We start from the raw sequence: 18,207 nt of genomic DNA, 5'->3' as shown, positions 1-18,207 counted from the left end.
ACAGTACACCATATGCAATTAAATGATAGACTTTATGATACTTAATCTGAATAAAAAATTAGCATGAAAGTAAGCAAACAAAATAAAATGCCCAAATTAAAGTCACAGTATTGTTGGAGCTCACTCAGCAGGCATTCCTCCATCATCAATTTCCACTGAACGTCGCCGACCATCGGACCCTTGGATACCGGTATACGCCATCCGGTGGTTTACCAGCGCTCTCCACAAGTGTCATTCCTCTTCCTCTCTCCTCAACGAAAACCCACAAAAACCCTGGCTCCCAGACACACAAGAAAGAATAACATTTCTCTCATTGGATTGCACTGAATTCCAAAATCCTGTTATCTCTAGTCACAACCCAAACATTCCTGCTACAGAGAAACCATTACAGTACCTCAGCAGCAAGCATTACAGAGAAGCCATTACATTAGCCTTAGCAGATAACATTACAAAGAAGCCATTACATATGTCAATAATTTGAAAAATGCAATTGATAGCTTTGTTGCAAAGTTGACTCTGTGACCACAAGAATTTATTACACAACAGAAGGATGTAAACCCTAAACCTTATAGTTCAAAGTAGATTTATTATCAAAGTCTGCATAGGTCACCATATGAAACTCAGATTTATTTTCTGTGGGCATACTCAATGATCCTATAGAATAATAACAAAAACAAAATCAATGAAAGACCACCCAACTAGGGCATTCAACCTGAGTGCAGAAGAAAACTAACAAATAAGTGAGCAATCAATATCAAAAACATGAGATGAAAAGTCCTTGAACGTTGAGTCCATTTGTTGTGGAAAACTTCAATGTTGGGGCAAGTGATTATCCGTTCCAAGAATCTACTTCCAAAATAAAAATGAATATCAACTTCTATGGCAACGTTATTGCAGAATATTCAGTGTTTGATTTATCTTGGATTCTTGAGCTTAAAACATGTAGGAGATCGTTGGTTGTACCATTGGTTGTAGAACTGAAAACAATATTCTCACAGGCATTCTGTACTAGAAAATAAAATTGCATTTCCCCCCTAATCATATTGATGGGGCAAATGGCCTAATACATCTCTTATATCGTATGGTCTCATTTGGGAGCAGGGCCATAGGACCAGCAATGAGAACATTGTACCTTTCAGCAGAACTGGATCAAATGATTTACCTTGCAGTTGACACTGATGTAAATGTTTCACATGAATATTCCCATCCTGTTAAGGCAAGGAAAGAAAATTCAGTCTATTCTGTTTTCCAAGTGCAGTCAAGCAAGTGTACATGCCTTGAGTAAACTCATGCCTTGGTTGCATGGAGGTGAGTAATTTCTGTTTCCTGTGTATATCTGAACACCCATGTTGCTAGGGAAGTTGCAGGGCTTGATTGCTGCGATTGCAAACACTATTTAATTCTGTGCAGACAGAGGTGAAAGTTCCAGCCAGGCAGCTGGCATCTGCCAGCTCTGGGAGATCTGTTGTTAGGGCTACAATACCTACCAGAGGATAAACACAACTCTGCACTGTGTAGGCACAGATATTAGATCAAGTACAGTTTTTGATACAACTGGATAATGCTCCTATTCTCAATGGTAAGACAATTCCTGTTATAACACAAAATGGTGGAGGAATTCAGCAGGTCGGGAAGAACTCAGCAGATCACCAGAAAGGGCCTCAGCCTGAAATGTCGCCTGTTTCTTCCTTTGCACAGATGATGCCTGACCTGCTGATTTCCTACCGCACCTTGTATATGTTGATGTTGTTGTCCAAAATCGGCAGAATCTCTTGTGTTCTTGATCTAATAGTGGACAGAAAAATGCCTTAAGCATCATAGAATTATGTAGTATAAGAACAATTCTTCAACTCAACTCATTCACACTGATGAGTGTGTTAAACTGATCTGGACTCACTTGCCTGCATTTAGCTCACATCCCTTTCCCAGAAAAGTTTTAAAATCATTTTTTATGGTATCCATCTCCTCAAATTTGTTCAGTAATTTGTCACAGTTACCCCCTCTCTCTGTGTAAAAATTCTGCCCCTCAGGTTCCTTTTATATACAACATAGCACAATACAACACAGTACAGGCTCCTTGGCCCATGATGTTGTTCCAGCCTTAAACCTAGTCCATGATCAATCAAACCCTTCCACCTGCACAGCACAAAACTATCTATGTGCCAATCTAAGAGTCACTTAACTACTGTGTCACAGATGTATTAGTCAACATCACGGTAAATCTCCTCTAAAGCCTCAAAAATTTCCATATTCTTCATATGGTGAGATGACAAGAATAGAGCACAGTCCTCCAAGTGTGGACTAATCAGAGTTCTATAGGGCAGTAATAATACCTCATGGTTCTTGAATTCAACACTCGAATTAATGAAGTCCAATGTGGCATGTGCCTTCTTCACCATCTTATCAATTTGCGTGCCAGTTTTAACAAATATTTGGGCTTGGACCCCAACATCTTGCCATTAACCTTACATGCTGTCTTCAAATTTCATCTTTCAAGCTGCATTACTTCAGGACGGATAATTGCACCTAACAGCAACTCCTTTGTTTTCCTCTTCAGAAACAACTCTACTTCCATCTTTAATATTTCTATTTTTCCCCTTCAGGGTTCTTTTGAAGACCCTGACCTGGGGTTATATGCTGACTACAGTTCTTTGTGGGAATGGGACCTGCTGTCTGGGTTCTATAACTGGCCGTTGTTTGGCACGCCAAAGGCTCAGCCCAGGAGTCTGGCTCGGATTTGGAAGCCTAGGATCTCGGGGCTTTGGAGATGGGCAGACCAAGGGTCGATGTCACCACGGGTGACCCATGTGTCATCGGGGTGGGTTCAGGATATCTGTGACTGTGTGCCTGGAGACACAGGATCCTTGGGATCTTCAGGCACAGAGCTTGAAAAAAGTGATGTAACGGACTTCTAAGATCATAAACCAGTGAGTTGTTTGCTATCTCCCCACTCACTGTGAAAATGGAGACACCTCTTTCTCCCTTATAAGGGAGAGAGAGAGCCTGTGGTATGTCAAATATTGGGTGAAACGCGAAGCCTTTGGGGTAACTGCAAGTCCGTGTCTTTGCTATTGCTTTGCTCACACTTGAGTGCTCGGTGGCGGTGCCGATGCTTTTTTTTTGCTGGTGAGGGGAGGGGGGGATTGTTGCTCACTGCCACTTACGCATGGGAAGGGGGAGCTGGGGGGGGGGTCTTTGGGGTTCTAACATTTAACTGTCATTCATTCTTGGGGTGCTCATCTGTTTTCGTGGATGGTTGAGAAGTAACAGCATTTCAGGGTGTATATTGTACACATTTCTCTGACATTAAATTGTTCCTTTGAACTTTTGAACTTTTCCAGATAGAACTCCATCCGCTACTTTTCAGCCCAGCTCTGCATCCTGTCAATATCCCACTGTAACCTATGACAATCTTCTGCACTGTCCACTGCACCACCAGCATCTGTGTTCTCTGCAAACATGCTAAGCAATCCTTCCACTTCCTCAGTTAAGTACTTTATAAAAATCACAAAGGACAAGGATCCCAGAACAGAACATCCTTTTGTTAGTCGGAGGATTGAGATCAAGTGCCAGCAGGTAATTGTGTAACAACTCTGGTCACTACCTCCTGGCAGAGTACATTCTTTCTATTGCCATCCTCTGCCTTCTATGGGCAAGCCAGTTTCACCTGTTGGAGTGTCTGAAATGAGGAGGCATAGTAACAAGCTTATATTTGGGTAATTTAAAAAGTAGATGCATAGGAACGTCTTTACTCTCTTTGGAATTCTCTACCTGGAAGGTTGTGGAGGCTGGATCAGTGGGGCTACTTAAACAGAGAGTTGATTTTTTATATATAGGTCAGGGAATGGCAAAGTGGAAAAATGGGACAGAAGAGCAGAGACAGGCAGGTATAGATCAGCCAGGGTTACATTGATAATGCAGTAGAATTGAGAGACCAAACTGCCTGTTGAAGCCATTCTTCCTGAGTTCTTACACTAACTGCATATGATTTCCACTGTTTTCTTCACCTGTACAATTCTCTCTGTTTTCCATGAAACAAACCACTGGAAACTGGTTAAAAATCCAGAAGGAGCAAGCTTGGGCACTTGCTGTTTTCCAAAGATGAGTAAAATCTCAGTCAGCAACTGGAAGTGTCAGCAACTTAGACACAAAGCCACCATGCACAGCAAGAGCAGGCTGCAGGCAGGAAGCTCTCTGGTGAGGGACTCACTTCTCAGCTAGTGAATGTGGCGTTCTGCTCTCTGCAAGACTTGTCACAGTGCAGAGAGAATCATCTGAAAATGTCTGAATGGAATCCTAAGAACATAACAGATGAGCACTCCCAACCACACACCCCTCCACAACCCCGACCACCACAACTTTATCACTTCATGTCAGCCACCTTAGGTACAAACACTGTCGTGGCTAGTGTCACTTTATAGACATACAGGCACTGTATATAAACCATCTTATGTATTTATATTTATTGTGTTTCTTTATTATTGTGTTCAATATCTTTTTTGTGTTGCATTGGATCCAAATTAACAATTATTTTGTTCTCCTCTCACTCATGTCCTGGAACCGACATTAAGCAATCTTGAATCTTGAAAACAGTACATGATACATCCTAATGATTCACACCCTCCACAACTTACCAGTGTTAGTAAACCAAATCACAAGTCTGTAATTGTCTTCTCTGTTGCAGTTGGACACATTCACTATTTCACTGGATTTCGCTCCATGAGTATTCAAGGCTGTGCAGTAATATTGATGGTGCTGGTGTTTGAAGGATTGACAATGTAGATCCAGTTTACTGGTGTCAGAGATCTTTGAATCCACTGATGAGGTGTTTTCATACCATGTGTATTGAATGGGAAGGGATCCCAGTGCAGACTCACAGGACAGTGACACGGATCCCCCACCACACGAGACATTTGCAGGAGACAGAAACTGAAGCACAGGAACAGACACCGGTTCTGTGGGAAAGAATCAGTGAACATAAGAAAATCAATAAAGATGCAACAGGTGGGCATCTGAACCCCACATCAATCTGAGTCACTGCACCCTCTCAACTGCCTGAACTGCCAAATCTGACATTATCCCAAAACAAAGTAGGACTCCAAATCAGGACAGATGTGATGATGACTTTGAGGATGTGTCAGAATGAAAATCAGAGTACAATCTCTCTCAGCTTCAAGGAGACAGCCTCTGGTGCTGTTTGGAGAATCAATGCAAGCATACTTTACGGAGACAGAGCGTAGTGATGAAAGCGCTAAACAGCAACTCCTTTGCTTGCATCTTCAGAAAGACATTTATTTCCATCTTTAATATCTTTATTTTTCCCTTTCTGGGTTCTTTTGAAGACCCTGACCTGGAGTTACCTGCTTACTAACATTCTTTGTGGGAATGGGACCCACTCTTGGGGTTTCATAACTGGCCGTTCATCGGCACGCCAAGGGCTCGGCCAAGAGTCCGGCTCAGCTATGAAGGCTTTGGAGGCCGAGGATCTCCGGGCTCTGGAGATGGGCAGATCGAAGTTCGGTGTTAAGGCGGGAGATCATGTGTCATCGGGAAAGTCAGAAGGTGTATTGCTGTGTGCCCAGATCTTTGGGCACAGAGCTGGAAAAAAGCAACATAATGGAGTTTTAACATCATAAACCAGTGAGATGTTTGTTATCTCCCCACTTGCTGTGAAAACAGAGACACCTTTTTTTTCCCTTATTAGGGAGAAAGAGAGCCTGTGGTTTGTCAAATATTGGGTGAAACATGAAGTCTTTGCTCACACTTGAGAACTCGGTGGCGGGTGCCGATGCTGATTTTTTGCCAGTGGGGTGAGGGGGTGGGATTGTTGCTTGCTGCCGCTTACATGCAGGAGGGAGGGGAACTGCTGGGGCCTTTGGGGTTCTAACATTTAACTGTTGTTCATTTTTTGGGGTGCTCCCCTGTTTTTGTGGATGGTTACGAAGAAAAAGCATTTCAGGATGTATATTGTATTCATTTCTCTGACATTAAATTGTAGCTTTGAGAACTTTGTGCCTTTAAGATGAGAAGTAGCCAGTTTAAAATAGATTTGTGAGACAGCTTTTTTAGCTACAGCGAGTGTGGTGACTGCCTGTAATGGTCTGTCAGGCAAGCAGGTGGAGCAGGTAGAACAACAATAGTTAAAAGGCATTTAGATGAACCCACCAAAAGTTAGGCACTGCAGTGATTATACACATTTGTCGCCAAATGGAATTAGCTTAAACTGACATAATAAGATCATAAAACAATAAGACATAGAAGTAGAATTAGGCCATTTGGCCTATTGAGTCTGCTCCAAAATTCAATAATGCTGATATAGCTTCCATCTCAACTGTATTCTGCTGCCTTCTCCCTGAAACATTGGATGCCTGTACTAATCAAGAACCTATCAGCCTTCACTTTAAATATACCCAATAGCTTGACTTCCACAACCTTCTGTGACAATGAATTCCAAAGGATCACCACCCTCTGGCTAAAGAAATTTCTTCTCAGCTATGTTCAAAAGGAATGTCCTTATATTGTCTTTGACCACCAGTCTAGACTCCTCCACTGCTGGAAACACACTTTCTATGTCTACTCAAACTAGCCTTTCAATGGTCTACAAGTCTCAATGAGATACCCTCTCATTTTTCTAAATTCTAGCAAGCAAAAGGCTGAGTGCCATCAAATACATCTCATATGTTAACTCCTTCATTCCAGGTCATTGGATGCACATGATGGGCTGGAGGGGGGGGGGGGGGGGATCTACTTCTGTGCCAGAAAGTTCCTTTTTCAATTTTCTAATGTCATTCCATTGTGCTATTTTCCACATGGGAATGGGTTGGATGGAGAGGTAGGCTGTCGGGTGTTGGGTAGTCGGCAGGTGCTGAGTGTGGGGACTCACAGCTCCTAGATGTGGATGGAGGGAGGGGGTGAGGGGGGGTGAGAAGGAGAGGGGGATGAGAGGGAGAGGGATTGAGATTGAGGGGGTTGTGGAGAAAACAACTGATCCCTGAGGTGAGGTGGAGAGTGGGCTGGCCTGCTCCATGATGACTGAGCTGAGTCTTTTGAACTCTGAAAATTGATTCCCTTTTAATATTTATTGAGGTATTTAGACCACGAGCAATATTTGCATTTCACTGATCTGTTGCTGCTGGATTATTAGTTTAATTCTCAATACAGACTCTGACAGGGTGACATTTCATACAGTTCAGAAGCAGGAAAATGTGCTGAGCCTCCCACTGGAAATCACTGGCCACTCAGTGGGATGGACAACATGAGTAGGGTTAATAGACCCCTGCCCACTCACCACCAGCCTCTGCACCGCTTAGGAGCCTCAGGATATTCCTGCTGCCCAGACAAAACAGATTAGACATTTGATATCAGATATCATACAGTCAAACAACTGGAAACCTACCATCAGATACTTGTAGATGCATATCAAACATTGGATGATTGCCAGATGTTGCAATTCCACATCTGTAAACTCCTGTATCTTGAGAGACAAGATTCTCCATAGTAACAGTAAATATTCCCTGGGATGTGTTATCTCTGATTGTCATCCTTCCATACTGTTCACTTTGCCCATTTGTATTCACTAATGATGTGCACTGGCGATCCCACATGCAGCAGAAATACTTTTGGTGTGAGCGGTACATTGGTGCATAGTGACAATCGATTGTGACCGCTCTTCCCACAACTCCTCTTACTTTATCTTCAGCCCATAAAGCACCTGAAACTAAGAGAGAAATTCTTCAGAAAATGGACAGGTAAAATCAAATTTACACAAGCAGATTCAACATTTTTTAATGTTATTTCCTGTACAGGAGAGCAAAATCATTGGTACTCTGGATCCAATGCAGCACAAAAAAGCAAATGATAATGCATTAATAATATAAAAAGATGTTTTATTTAAAGCTGTCACTGTGTTCTGAGGAATCTGCTCACACTGTCAATTGGTACAATTGAACTCCACATTGATTGAGAAGGACAACAGCATCGTCCCTCATCCCGTGCTCACAGCTCTTCACAAGTAATGATTTTTATTTGATTGGATCATCATTTGTATCTGCCCACTAATGTCTCAGTGTGTTTCCATATTTTTGAGTCAATAGATTACTGATCCAGTCCTATTCCAGGCAGGGGAGCACAAGATCAGTGGTGGATAACTTACTGGAGGTGATTGTGTGAGATAGAATTCCCCTGAACTTGCAAAGGCAAGATCTAATTTGGGATACACACAAAATGCTGGTGGAATGCAGCAGGCCAGGCAGCATCTATAGGGAGAAGTGCTATCGATGTTTTGGTCCGAGACCCTTCTTTGGGACTAACTGAAGGGGAAGATAGTAAGAAATTTGAAAGTAGGAGAGGGAGGGGAAAATGCAAAATGATAGGAGAAGACTGGAGGGGGTGGGGTGAAGCTGAGAGCCAGAAAGGTGATTGGCAAAAGAGATACAGAGCTAGAGAAGGGAAAGGCTCATGGGAAGGGAGGCCTAGGGAGAAAGAAAGGGGGAGGGGAGCAAAAGATGGAGATGGAGAACAGGCAGAGTGATGGGCAGAGAGAGAAGGAGAAAAAAGGAGTGGAAAAAAAACTAAATATATCAGGGATCTGATTTGGGATAGTCAACATGATTTTTTGTATGATAAATACACTCAAAATTTTTTGACTGGGTTTTTTGAAGAGCTGATCAAAGGGACTGATGAGGACAGGGCTGCAGAGGTTGGCACGTGGAGCTTCGCGAGGCCTTTGACAAGGTCTCACACTGCAGACTGATCTGCAAAGTGAGATCTCATGGTAAGCTAGCAGGATGGATACTGAATAGGCTTGATGGAAGGAGTCAGATTGTGGTGGTGGAGTGTTGGTTTTCTGACAACATCAGACTTTATCACCAGTGGTGTGCCATTGGAATCAGTGCTGTTATTTGTTAGCTACTGTTATTTGTCATCAATATTAATAATTTATAATGATAATGTTGGTGGCATGAACCAGTGTTCAGCCCCGTTACTCCGTGCCAACATGATGCCCTCCATCTGAGCCTGTCCCGTCTGCCTGCATTTAATCTGTTGCCTTCTCTTCTCACTCATGCCATCAGTTCAAGTTTAACTTCAAGATTAATTGTCATTCAACCATATATAAATCCCACAAAATGCAACAGCATTACTCCTGGACGAAGATGTGAAACGCAGGACCAACAGTCACACTCAGCACAAGGCACATACAAAATAACTGTAAAATACAGTCACACACAAAAAAAAATATATAGTCCATTGGGTTTGTCAGCATTTAGTGATCTGCAGCTATAGGGCTCCTGGATTAGTTTCACTCACCTCAGCACTGAACTGACTCTGTAGCTGCTGACTCACTTTCATGGACTCTGTGTCTCTTGTTCTTATTTGTTTACATATTTTTATTATTTCCACGATTCATCCTCTTTTGCACATTGGATGTTTGTCAGTCTTTGTTGTGTGTGCCATGCTGAGGATTCTATTGTGTTTCTTTGTTTTGTGGATATATTTAAGAAGATGAGGCTCTAGGATCTTTACGGTATACTTTGATAATAAATTGAACTTTGAATAAGAAAAGTGGCCAATAAAATGGGTGATGGGATTGAACCCAGACAGTGTGAAGTGATGTATCTTGGGAAATTAAACAAGGGCACATCTTACACAGGAGAGAACTCGGTGTGCAACTACATAGGTCCCTGAAAGTGGTAACACAGGAAAAAGCAGTGAACAAGGCATATGTATGCTTGCCTTCATTAGATGGGGCATTACATTCAGTTGGAATGGCCTGTTACAACTATAAAGGATGTTGAACAGACCTCACCTTGTCTACCCTGTGCAGTTCCAGTGGAAGAGTGTGATTCAATTAGAGAAGGTACAGAAAATATTCACAAAGATGCTGCTGGGACTGGAGGGTTTGGGTTATCAATAGGCTGGGACTCTTTTCTCTGAAGTTAGGGCAGTTGTGGGGTGGTTTTAAGAGGGACAATAATATAGTGTATAATCGTGGTCTTTATTCCAGGGTAGGGATGTTGATAACCTGTGAGAGGGGAAAGTCTTGGAGGGGCAGTGTTTTCCACACAGAGCAGTGGGTACACATACACTATTTAAAATACATTGGGACAAATTCATCTACAGCAGTGGTTCCCAACTTGGGGCGTACGCCCCACAGGAGGGTAATTTGATTTTTAAGGGGGGCAATTTGAGAATGAGTTATTAACAGTGATTTTTTTTCTAGTAAGTCTGTGTATGAGTGTGTGTGTGAGTTAATACATATGCGTATATACAGTATGCATACATAAAAATACTTGTGTGTATGTACATGTGTAATTGCGTATGTACTGTATATATAGTGTATCACCATCATTACAACCATCAAATGGCTTTCATAATTAAATTAATGAATTGACTGATGGAGGAAGGAACAAATGAACAAGTCCAAACGCGTAAGAAACTCGCACGAGGTCGTGCCAATGCTGCTTTTTGCAGTAGCTTTCGGTTCTTGGTGGTGTGAAGGTGTGTACATTGCGTCATCTCTTTTAAACGGTGTATCTGTCTTTGTATGCTGTAGAACGAATCGGCATTGTTTTATTTATTTATTATTATTATTTTAATATCACTTAATGGTCATTTTTTTACAATTTCTTAGTAATTTCGTCCTCAGAACTTTAACAGTCCTTTGGTTCTTTTATTTTTCTCTTTCATGAATGCCATGTTCTTTGGAAGCTTGTTTAAACCAAGTTAATGGTCTTTTAGGCTTCCTCCAGGTGAATAGGAGTTCACTTTTTGAATAATAAGAATTATATATCACCACAGGGGGCATCAGGATTTTAGAGGTGATTAGGTGGGGCATGGCCAAAAAAAGTTGGGGACCACTGATCCACAGAAAAGCTCTAGAAGGATATGGACCAAATGTAGGGAAATGGGAGAAGCTCAGGAAGACTCTGTGGTCAGCATGGACGACTTGAGCTGAAGCTCCTGTTTCCATAACCTATAACTCTGTGACTTGGCAACATCCTCTCTAAACTGCACCAAACTCTTGGAAGGTTAAATTCAGAATTCTATTTCACTGCATAGATGTGACAGCTTATGGAATCACCGCCAATCAGATACCACTCAATTTCAAAGTTCACAGATTAAAGTACATTTATTATCAAGGTATGTATACTATTTGCAGGCTTGAAGTTTGCCACCTTACAGGCAGCTACAAAACAAAGAAACCCAATAGAACTTATTAAAAAAGGACTGTAACATTCTCCTTCGCGTGTCACGAAACGCCGAATTTAACGTCGAGATAAACCACAGTTAATAAGAACCAGATTGCAGTAAGATTAACCATTCACTGTTCACTCTTCACATTAACATATGGTGAAAACTGTTGATAAAACAATACAAGATTGATACAGTATTTGTTCCTTCCTTAATATCACATTTCAAGTGTAAATACTTGCAAAGGTGACTATAACTACATTACACTAAGGTGCAGTATACAGGGAGAGTTTACCTGCTCCATTGACTATTTTAAATACACTTCCATGCAAACTATCCGCGACTCTTTAACTAACGAAAGCATAAACATTATCTACCATCGTTACTTCTAACAGGATCGGCATTAACATCTTAGTTCAATATATCGATTATCTATTAACTTACAGCGTTGCTCTCACTGTGATTTCTCATGCCTGCAAAACAACTTCTGCTCAGGTGAGCCTCGTGGTAAGCCCCCACCCTCGCGCTAATTTCAAACCGGTATTTTCCCACAAGACGCGGCGAAACCGGATGTGACGTCATCACATGCCGATATATTTTACATGCAATGAATATACTTTAAACACTTCTAATTCTAACTAGAAAATACTATTGAATGAATTACTAAGCGAAAATATTATAAACTAAATAACTGTCGTAAAGACAGCACAAGGACCATCAAACACCCAATGTGCAAAAGAAACAAAATGTGTCAACAAGGAAAGTACACAAATAACATTCAGAACTGAAATTCACAGAAATTCCATAGCCACGAAGGCAGTCATCTCTGCAATCGATTCGGGAGCCCATCAATTGCAGTCCACAGCCTCAGTTAGGCAAAGAGACAGGCAAGCCTCACAGAGTAGAAAGCTGAACACGGGCCTATCCCTTGCTTCAAATGGCATTCCTGTATCATTTTAAATATGTTTTGAAGATCTATTATCCTTGTTGTAATCATGAAAAGCAGTAGCCTTGTTCATGTGTGCACAAAGATGCAAGGGTTCCCTTCTCATATTTCAGCAGCCACTATGTTTTTTGGCTGGTACCATAGAAGTACCATAGTACACTACGGCACAGTACAGGCCCTTCAGCCCTCCATGTTATGCCGACCCATATAATCCTTAAAAAAAATGTACTAAACCCACACTACCCCATAACCCTGCATTTTCCTTTCATCCATTTGTCTGTCCAAGATGCTCTTAAATACCCCTAATGTTTTAGCCTCCACCACTCTTCCCTACACTATCACATCTTAGCCATTCTCTTAACCTGCCTGAGTCTTTCTGTAGTCTCTATGCTTCCTCAAAACTATCTGTCCCCCTACCTATCTTTGTATTGTCTGCAAACTCGGCCACAAAGTTATTAAAACCGTCATCCAAATCATTGATGTACAATATGACAAAATGTGGTCATAACACCAGGCCCCACAGAACATCATAAGTCATTGACAGCCAGACAGGAAGGTTCTCTTTACTCCCAATCTTTGCCTCCTGCCAGTCAGTGAACCTTCTATCCAAAGGAGTGTTTTTCCTGTAGTACCATGGGCTCTAATCTTGTTTAACAGTCACATGTGTGGCACCTTGTCAAAGGCCTTCCAAAAATCCAAATAAATAACATCTACTGATGTTCTTTTCTCTATCCTGCCTGTTTTATTTTTTTGTCAAATTTTTTCAGGCAAGATTTCCCCTGAAGGAAACCATATTTTATAATGGACCTCCGTGTACTCGGAAACCTCATCCTTAATAATGGATTCGAACATCCACCCAGCCACTGAAGTCAGGCTAACTGTCCATCATTCCCTTTCTATTGCCTCCCACCCTTCTGAAAGAGTGGAGTGACATTTCCAATGTTCCAGTCCTCCAAAATCATTCCAGAATCTAGTTGTTCTTTAAAGATCAGTACTATTACCTCAACAATCTCTTCAGCTACCTCTTTGAGAACCCATCTGGTCCAAATGACTTATCTGCATTCAGACCTTTCAATTTCTTCTAAGCACCTTTTCCTTAGTAATGGCAACTACACTTACCTTTGCCCCTGTCATTGTTGAATTTCTGTCATACTGCTTGTGGTTTCCTCAGTGACAAATATTGCAAAATATTTATTAAGATTGTTTGTAATTTCTTTGCCTCCCAGTACTGAAACACCAGTGTCATTATCCAGTGGTCTGACATCAACTCTCGCCTTCTCTTTTACTCTTCATGTATCTGAAAAACTTTTGGTACCTTTTTTTACAAGATTGTCTAGTTTCCCCTCATGGTTAATCTTTTCTCTCCTTGTAGCTTTACTAGTTGCCTTCTGTTGGGTTTTAAAAGCTTCCCGAGTCTCTACCTTAACACAACTTTTTGCTATATCATATGTCCTTTCTTTTGTTATTTTTTTGTGGCAATGTCACTGTCTCACAACTCAACACCCATTCCAGTGTCTTCAATACCGAAGTCAGAAGTGTGAATGAAATGCTCTCAGCTTGTCTGGATGTGCAAGTCCAACTGTGTTACAGATGCTCCACATTTCCAGGAGGAAGTGACAGACTAAACTGTTCACTTTATTTCTACCCCATGGAGGCTGCAATGTGTAGCTTCTACAAATGCAGAGAAATTCCTTACCCTTACTAGAAGTATAAGAGCAGCAGTAACAGAGTAACAAAAAGAAATATTTATATGTATTCTCTCCCCCTTGAAATTAGAACTTACTGGTGCCATTGATTTCTGTCACATAACTGCAGATCTCTCTGTTGTTGAAGACTGTCACATTAACCATTGCATTGGATTTTGCTCCAAGCCGATTCGAGACTCTGCAGTAATATTGATGGTGCTGGTGGTTGAAGGATTGACAATGCAGAGTCAGTTCATCGGAGTCTGAGATCTTGTAATACCCAGATGAGGTTTGTTCATACCATCTGTACTGAATGGGAAGGGATCCCTAGAAGGACTCACAGGAAACTCTCAATGAGCCACCAAGATGTGAGACCTTTGCTGGTGACAGATATCGAAGCACAGGAACAGACACAGGTTCTGTGGGGAAGAATTAAGCATTCAGACACTGAATGAACATCTGAAAATCAAACACTCTTCTGCCACTTTGTTAGGTACACCTGCTCATTTGCATGATAAAGCAAACATCCAATTTGTCAATCATGTGGCAGCAACTCAGTCCATAAAAGCATTCAGACAGTCAAGAAGTTCAGTTGATGTTCTAGCTAAACATTAGAATAGGGGAAGAAATGTGATCATAGTGACTTTGATTATGGAATGATTGTTGGTGCCAGGAGGTATGGTTTTAATGTTAGATTCCTGCTGACATTAAATTTTCATGCATAACTTTCTCTGGAGCTTACAGAGAATGGTGTTAAAAAAAAACAAAAAAAAACATCTGTGAACAAAAATGCATTGTTAATGAGAGGAATGGGGAGAATGGCCAGACTAGCAAAAGAGAAGGCATACAAGGAAGCCAGAGCTAGTCAAAAGATAGAGGATTGGGAAACTTTTAAAAACTTGCAGAAGGAAACTAAGAAGGTCATTAGGAAGGAAAAGATGAATTATGAGAGGAAGTAGGCGACTAACATCAAAGAAGATACTAAAAGGTCTTTAAGTATATAAGGGGTAAAAGAGAGTCAAGGGTAGATATAAGACCAATGCAAAATGACGCTGGAGATATTATAATGAGAGATGCAAAGATGGCAGAGGAAATGGATGCGTATTTTCAGATTCAGATTCAGATTCAGTTTATTGTCATTTAGAAACCACAAATGTAATGCAGTTAAAAAATGAGACAACGTTCCCTCAGAATGATATCACAAAATCAAATAACATAACAGATTACACCAGAAAATCCACGTAACGTTTGGCAATCCCCAATCCAGAGTCCGGACAGGCTGCTGTGTATTAATATCGCACTACCATTCTAGTGCGTTCCCCGGAAAGGAGCTCCAAATCCAGCAGACAAACAAGACCAAAAAACTAAAGCTACAAGATCTGCACAAAACCACATAATTACAACATATAGTTACAACAGTGCAAACAATAGCATAATTGATAAAAAAAAACAGACTATGGGCACAGTAAAAATAGTCCAAGATGTTAAAGGACTGTAAGTTCAAAAGAAAAGAAACAGTCTTCAAGGTGGTAGACTTCTGCAGTATACCGGACATTCCAGAGTATCAGGGAAGTGAAGTTTGTGTAGTGAAAATTATGACTGAGAAGGTGCTCAGGAAGATTAATGGTCTGAGGGTGGATAAATTACCTGGACCTGGTGGAATGCACCCTTGGGTTCTGAAGGAAGTAACTGGAGAGATTGCCGAGGCATTAACAATGATCATACATGAATTGATTGATTTTGGCATTGTACCAGTTGACTGGAAAATTGCAAATGTCACTCTGCTATTTAAGAAGGGTGGGAGGCAGCAGAAAGGAAATGATAGTTTAGGGGAATCTGTAAAGAAGTCGCAAATGAAATACAATGTTGGAATGTGTATGGTCATGCACATTGGTGGAAGAAATAAACGGGCAGACTATTATTTAAATGGAGAGAGAATTCAAAATACACAGATGCAAAAGGACTTGAGAGTCCTTGTGCAAAATACCCTAAAGATTAACCTCCAGGTTGAATCAGTTGTGAATAAGGCGAATGCAACTTTGGCATTCATTTCTGGAGATATAGAATATAAGAGCAGGGATGTGATGTTGAGGCTCTATAAGGCACTCATGAGACCACACTTGGAGTATTGTGTGCAGTTTTGGTCTCCTTATTTTAGAAAGGATATACTGACATTGGAGAGGGTTCGGAAGAATGATTACTGTATGAGGAACATCTGGGAGCTCTTGGGCTGAAGTTGAATGGTGGGACAGAATTGATGGGCTGAATGGTCTACTTCTGCTCCTATGTCTTCTGGTCTTATGGCCTTATAGTTCAAGTTGACAGAAATATGACAGGAATTCAAATAACCACATGTTATAACAGTGGTGTGGAGAAGAGCATCTGAACACACAACAAATCAAACCTTGACTTGGATGGGGTACAGCAGCAGAAGACCACAAATAATATTAAGGCAGAGATATTGAGGATGGACAGGATCCGGACAAAGATTTTGTAGTCTGCATTGAACATGAGCTTGGAGAAGTAGAGCAACAAACACAAAATCCTAGAGGAACTCAGCCGAAGGGTTTTGGTCTGAAATGTTGACTGTACTTTTTTCCACAGATGCTGCCTGGCCTACTGAGTTCCTCCAGCATTTTGTGTGGGTTGCTTGGATTTCCAGTATCTGCTTGCTTGTGTTTGAGGAGGTGGAGGCTGCTGTTTTTCTGACACAGCCACAAGGTAGGCATTTCCCCATTCACCAAGTACATCATCAGTGACCAGGACATCTAATGCACTAAAACTTCTCAGAGGAAAAATGAATGAAATATTTATTTTATTGAAGGCACAAAGTCAATCCCTGAGAAACCTACCATCATATACTTGTAGATTTACATTAAACATCAGATTGGCACCTGGTGTTGTAATTCCACAGCTGTACCATCCTGTATCTCCAGAGTGAAGTTTCTCCATAGTAACATTAAATATTCCCTGTTCCGGGTTATCTGTGATTGACACTTGTCCACTCCATCCCTGTTGCCCATTTGTTTCCACTAAAACTGAACATTGTTGACTCCATCTATGGCACCAATACTTTGTGTGTAGGCTGTAATTTGCTTCATAGTGACAATCGATTGTGATCGCTCTTCCCACAACTCCTTTTACGTATTCCTTTGCCCGCAATACAACTGAAACCAAGAGAGACATTTTCAGATTTGAAGGGAAAGGAACAACTTATTGCAAACGTGATAATGAAAACCAGTCCAGGTCACATCCAGCGTGTGATCCATGTTATCAGAGCCAATGATTTTGGTCTGAAGTGCAGTCAGTGCTGTTACTGTGTCAGTGCTCTCTCCCCTGTGTCAGTGCATTGTGGGTTCACTTCCCACTCCAGAGTCCTGAGCAGAAATCCAGGGCTGACCTTCCACTGCAGTACTGAGGGAGAGCGGCAGTGCTGAACTTTCAGTTATCTCAGATTATGTCAGCCTTTTAAATATAGAGAAAATTCCCAGCTATTTCTTTAGGGATACTCATGTGTGTGTGAGTGAATGATTCTGGAGACTCCGGGGTGAGACGGGAGTTAGTAGGATCATTTGAGGCCAATGCGCTAGTGGTGCAACTGTGGTCATTAACCACATTAGTGTCTAGAAATTCAGGTGTGCTTTCCATTTCTGTAAGGATACATTGAGTGTTTAAATACAATTTTTGACACTTCTGGAATTAAAAACAATATTTAAAAATGATAATGATCAATTACTAGATTGTCAAAATCCCATCTGGATCGGAAAGGCCTTTAGAGTCAAAAATCTCTCATCCCTACCCACCCTGGTTTACCTTTGACTCCAGATCTGGTAAAATTCCTTACTAATTGCCCTACTGAAATTGCCCAGGGAAGACACTGATTTTGAGACAATAACATTGATTGTTGTAGTGATCCCTGCAGAGTAAGATCAGATTCCAGCAATGGTAGACCTGAGGTTTCTGCTTAACAGCTTCCAGGAGATTTCTCCAGCTGGATATATTCTCCCCCCAGGTGTCTCTATACTTTTTCCCTTTTCTCCTCACACCTCACACCAATCTCGAAACTTTACCCCATTTCCTCCCTGTTCCATTTACCTGTCATGCTTCACCCCTCGTCAGTCCCCAACCAACGAGTGAATTCAGTCTCAATCCTCCCCCTCTCCTATTTTACACTATTTCCCTCTCCACTCACACTTGATGCAAGGTCTCAAACCAAACCAATGACATTTCCCCTCACCTTGACAGGTGCTACTTGGTTTGTTGAGTTCCTCCAGAAATTTGCTCTACTAAGCTCCAGATTCTGACATCTTTAGTGTCTACATGTATTCAAACGCTGTTGCTGATACAGTGTATGACCCCCAAACCAATACCGGTTATGCAAATATC

At 41.4% G+C, this 18,207-nt stretch overlaps 1 protein-coding gene across 1 annotated transcript in view; it reads right to left on the bottom strand.

The window, feature by feature from the left end:
• Window positions 1-1,352: 1,352 nt before the first annotated feature.
• Window positions 1,353-18,207, bottom strand: part of LOC132380893 (polymeric immunoglobulin receptor-like) — a 77,228-nt gene continuing 60,373 nt past the window's right edge. Inside the window, 5 exon segments of the mRNA XM_059949810.1 lie at window positions 1,353-1,483; window positions 4,635-4,955; window positions 7,397-7,717; window positions 13,920-14,240; window positions 16,674-16,988. Of these exon segments, the coding sequence (XP_059805793.1) occupies window positions 1,353-1,483; window positions 4,635-4,955; window positions 7,397-7,717; window positions 13,920-14,240; window positions 16,674-16,988 (1,409 nt within the window).

This window comes from Hypanus sabinus, chromosome 25, assembly GCF_030144855.1.
Source record: "Hypanus sabinus isolate sHypSab1 chromosome 25, sHypSab1.hap1, whole genome shotgun sequence".
NCBI classification, from domain to species: domain Eukaryota; kingdom Metazoa; phylum Chordata; class Chondrichthyes; order Myliobatiformes; family Dasyatidae; genus Hypanus; species Hypanus sabinus.
The sequence above is the reverse complement of the archived record's forward strand: the minus strand, read 5'-3'. Positions and strand labels throughout refer to the sequence as shown.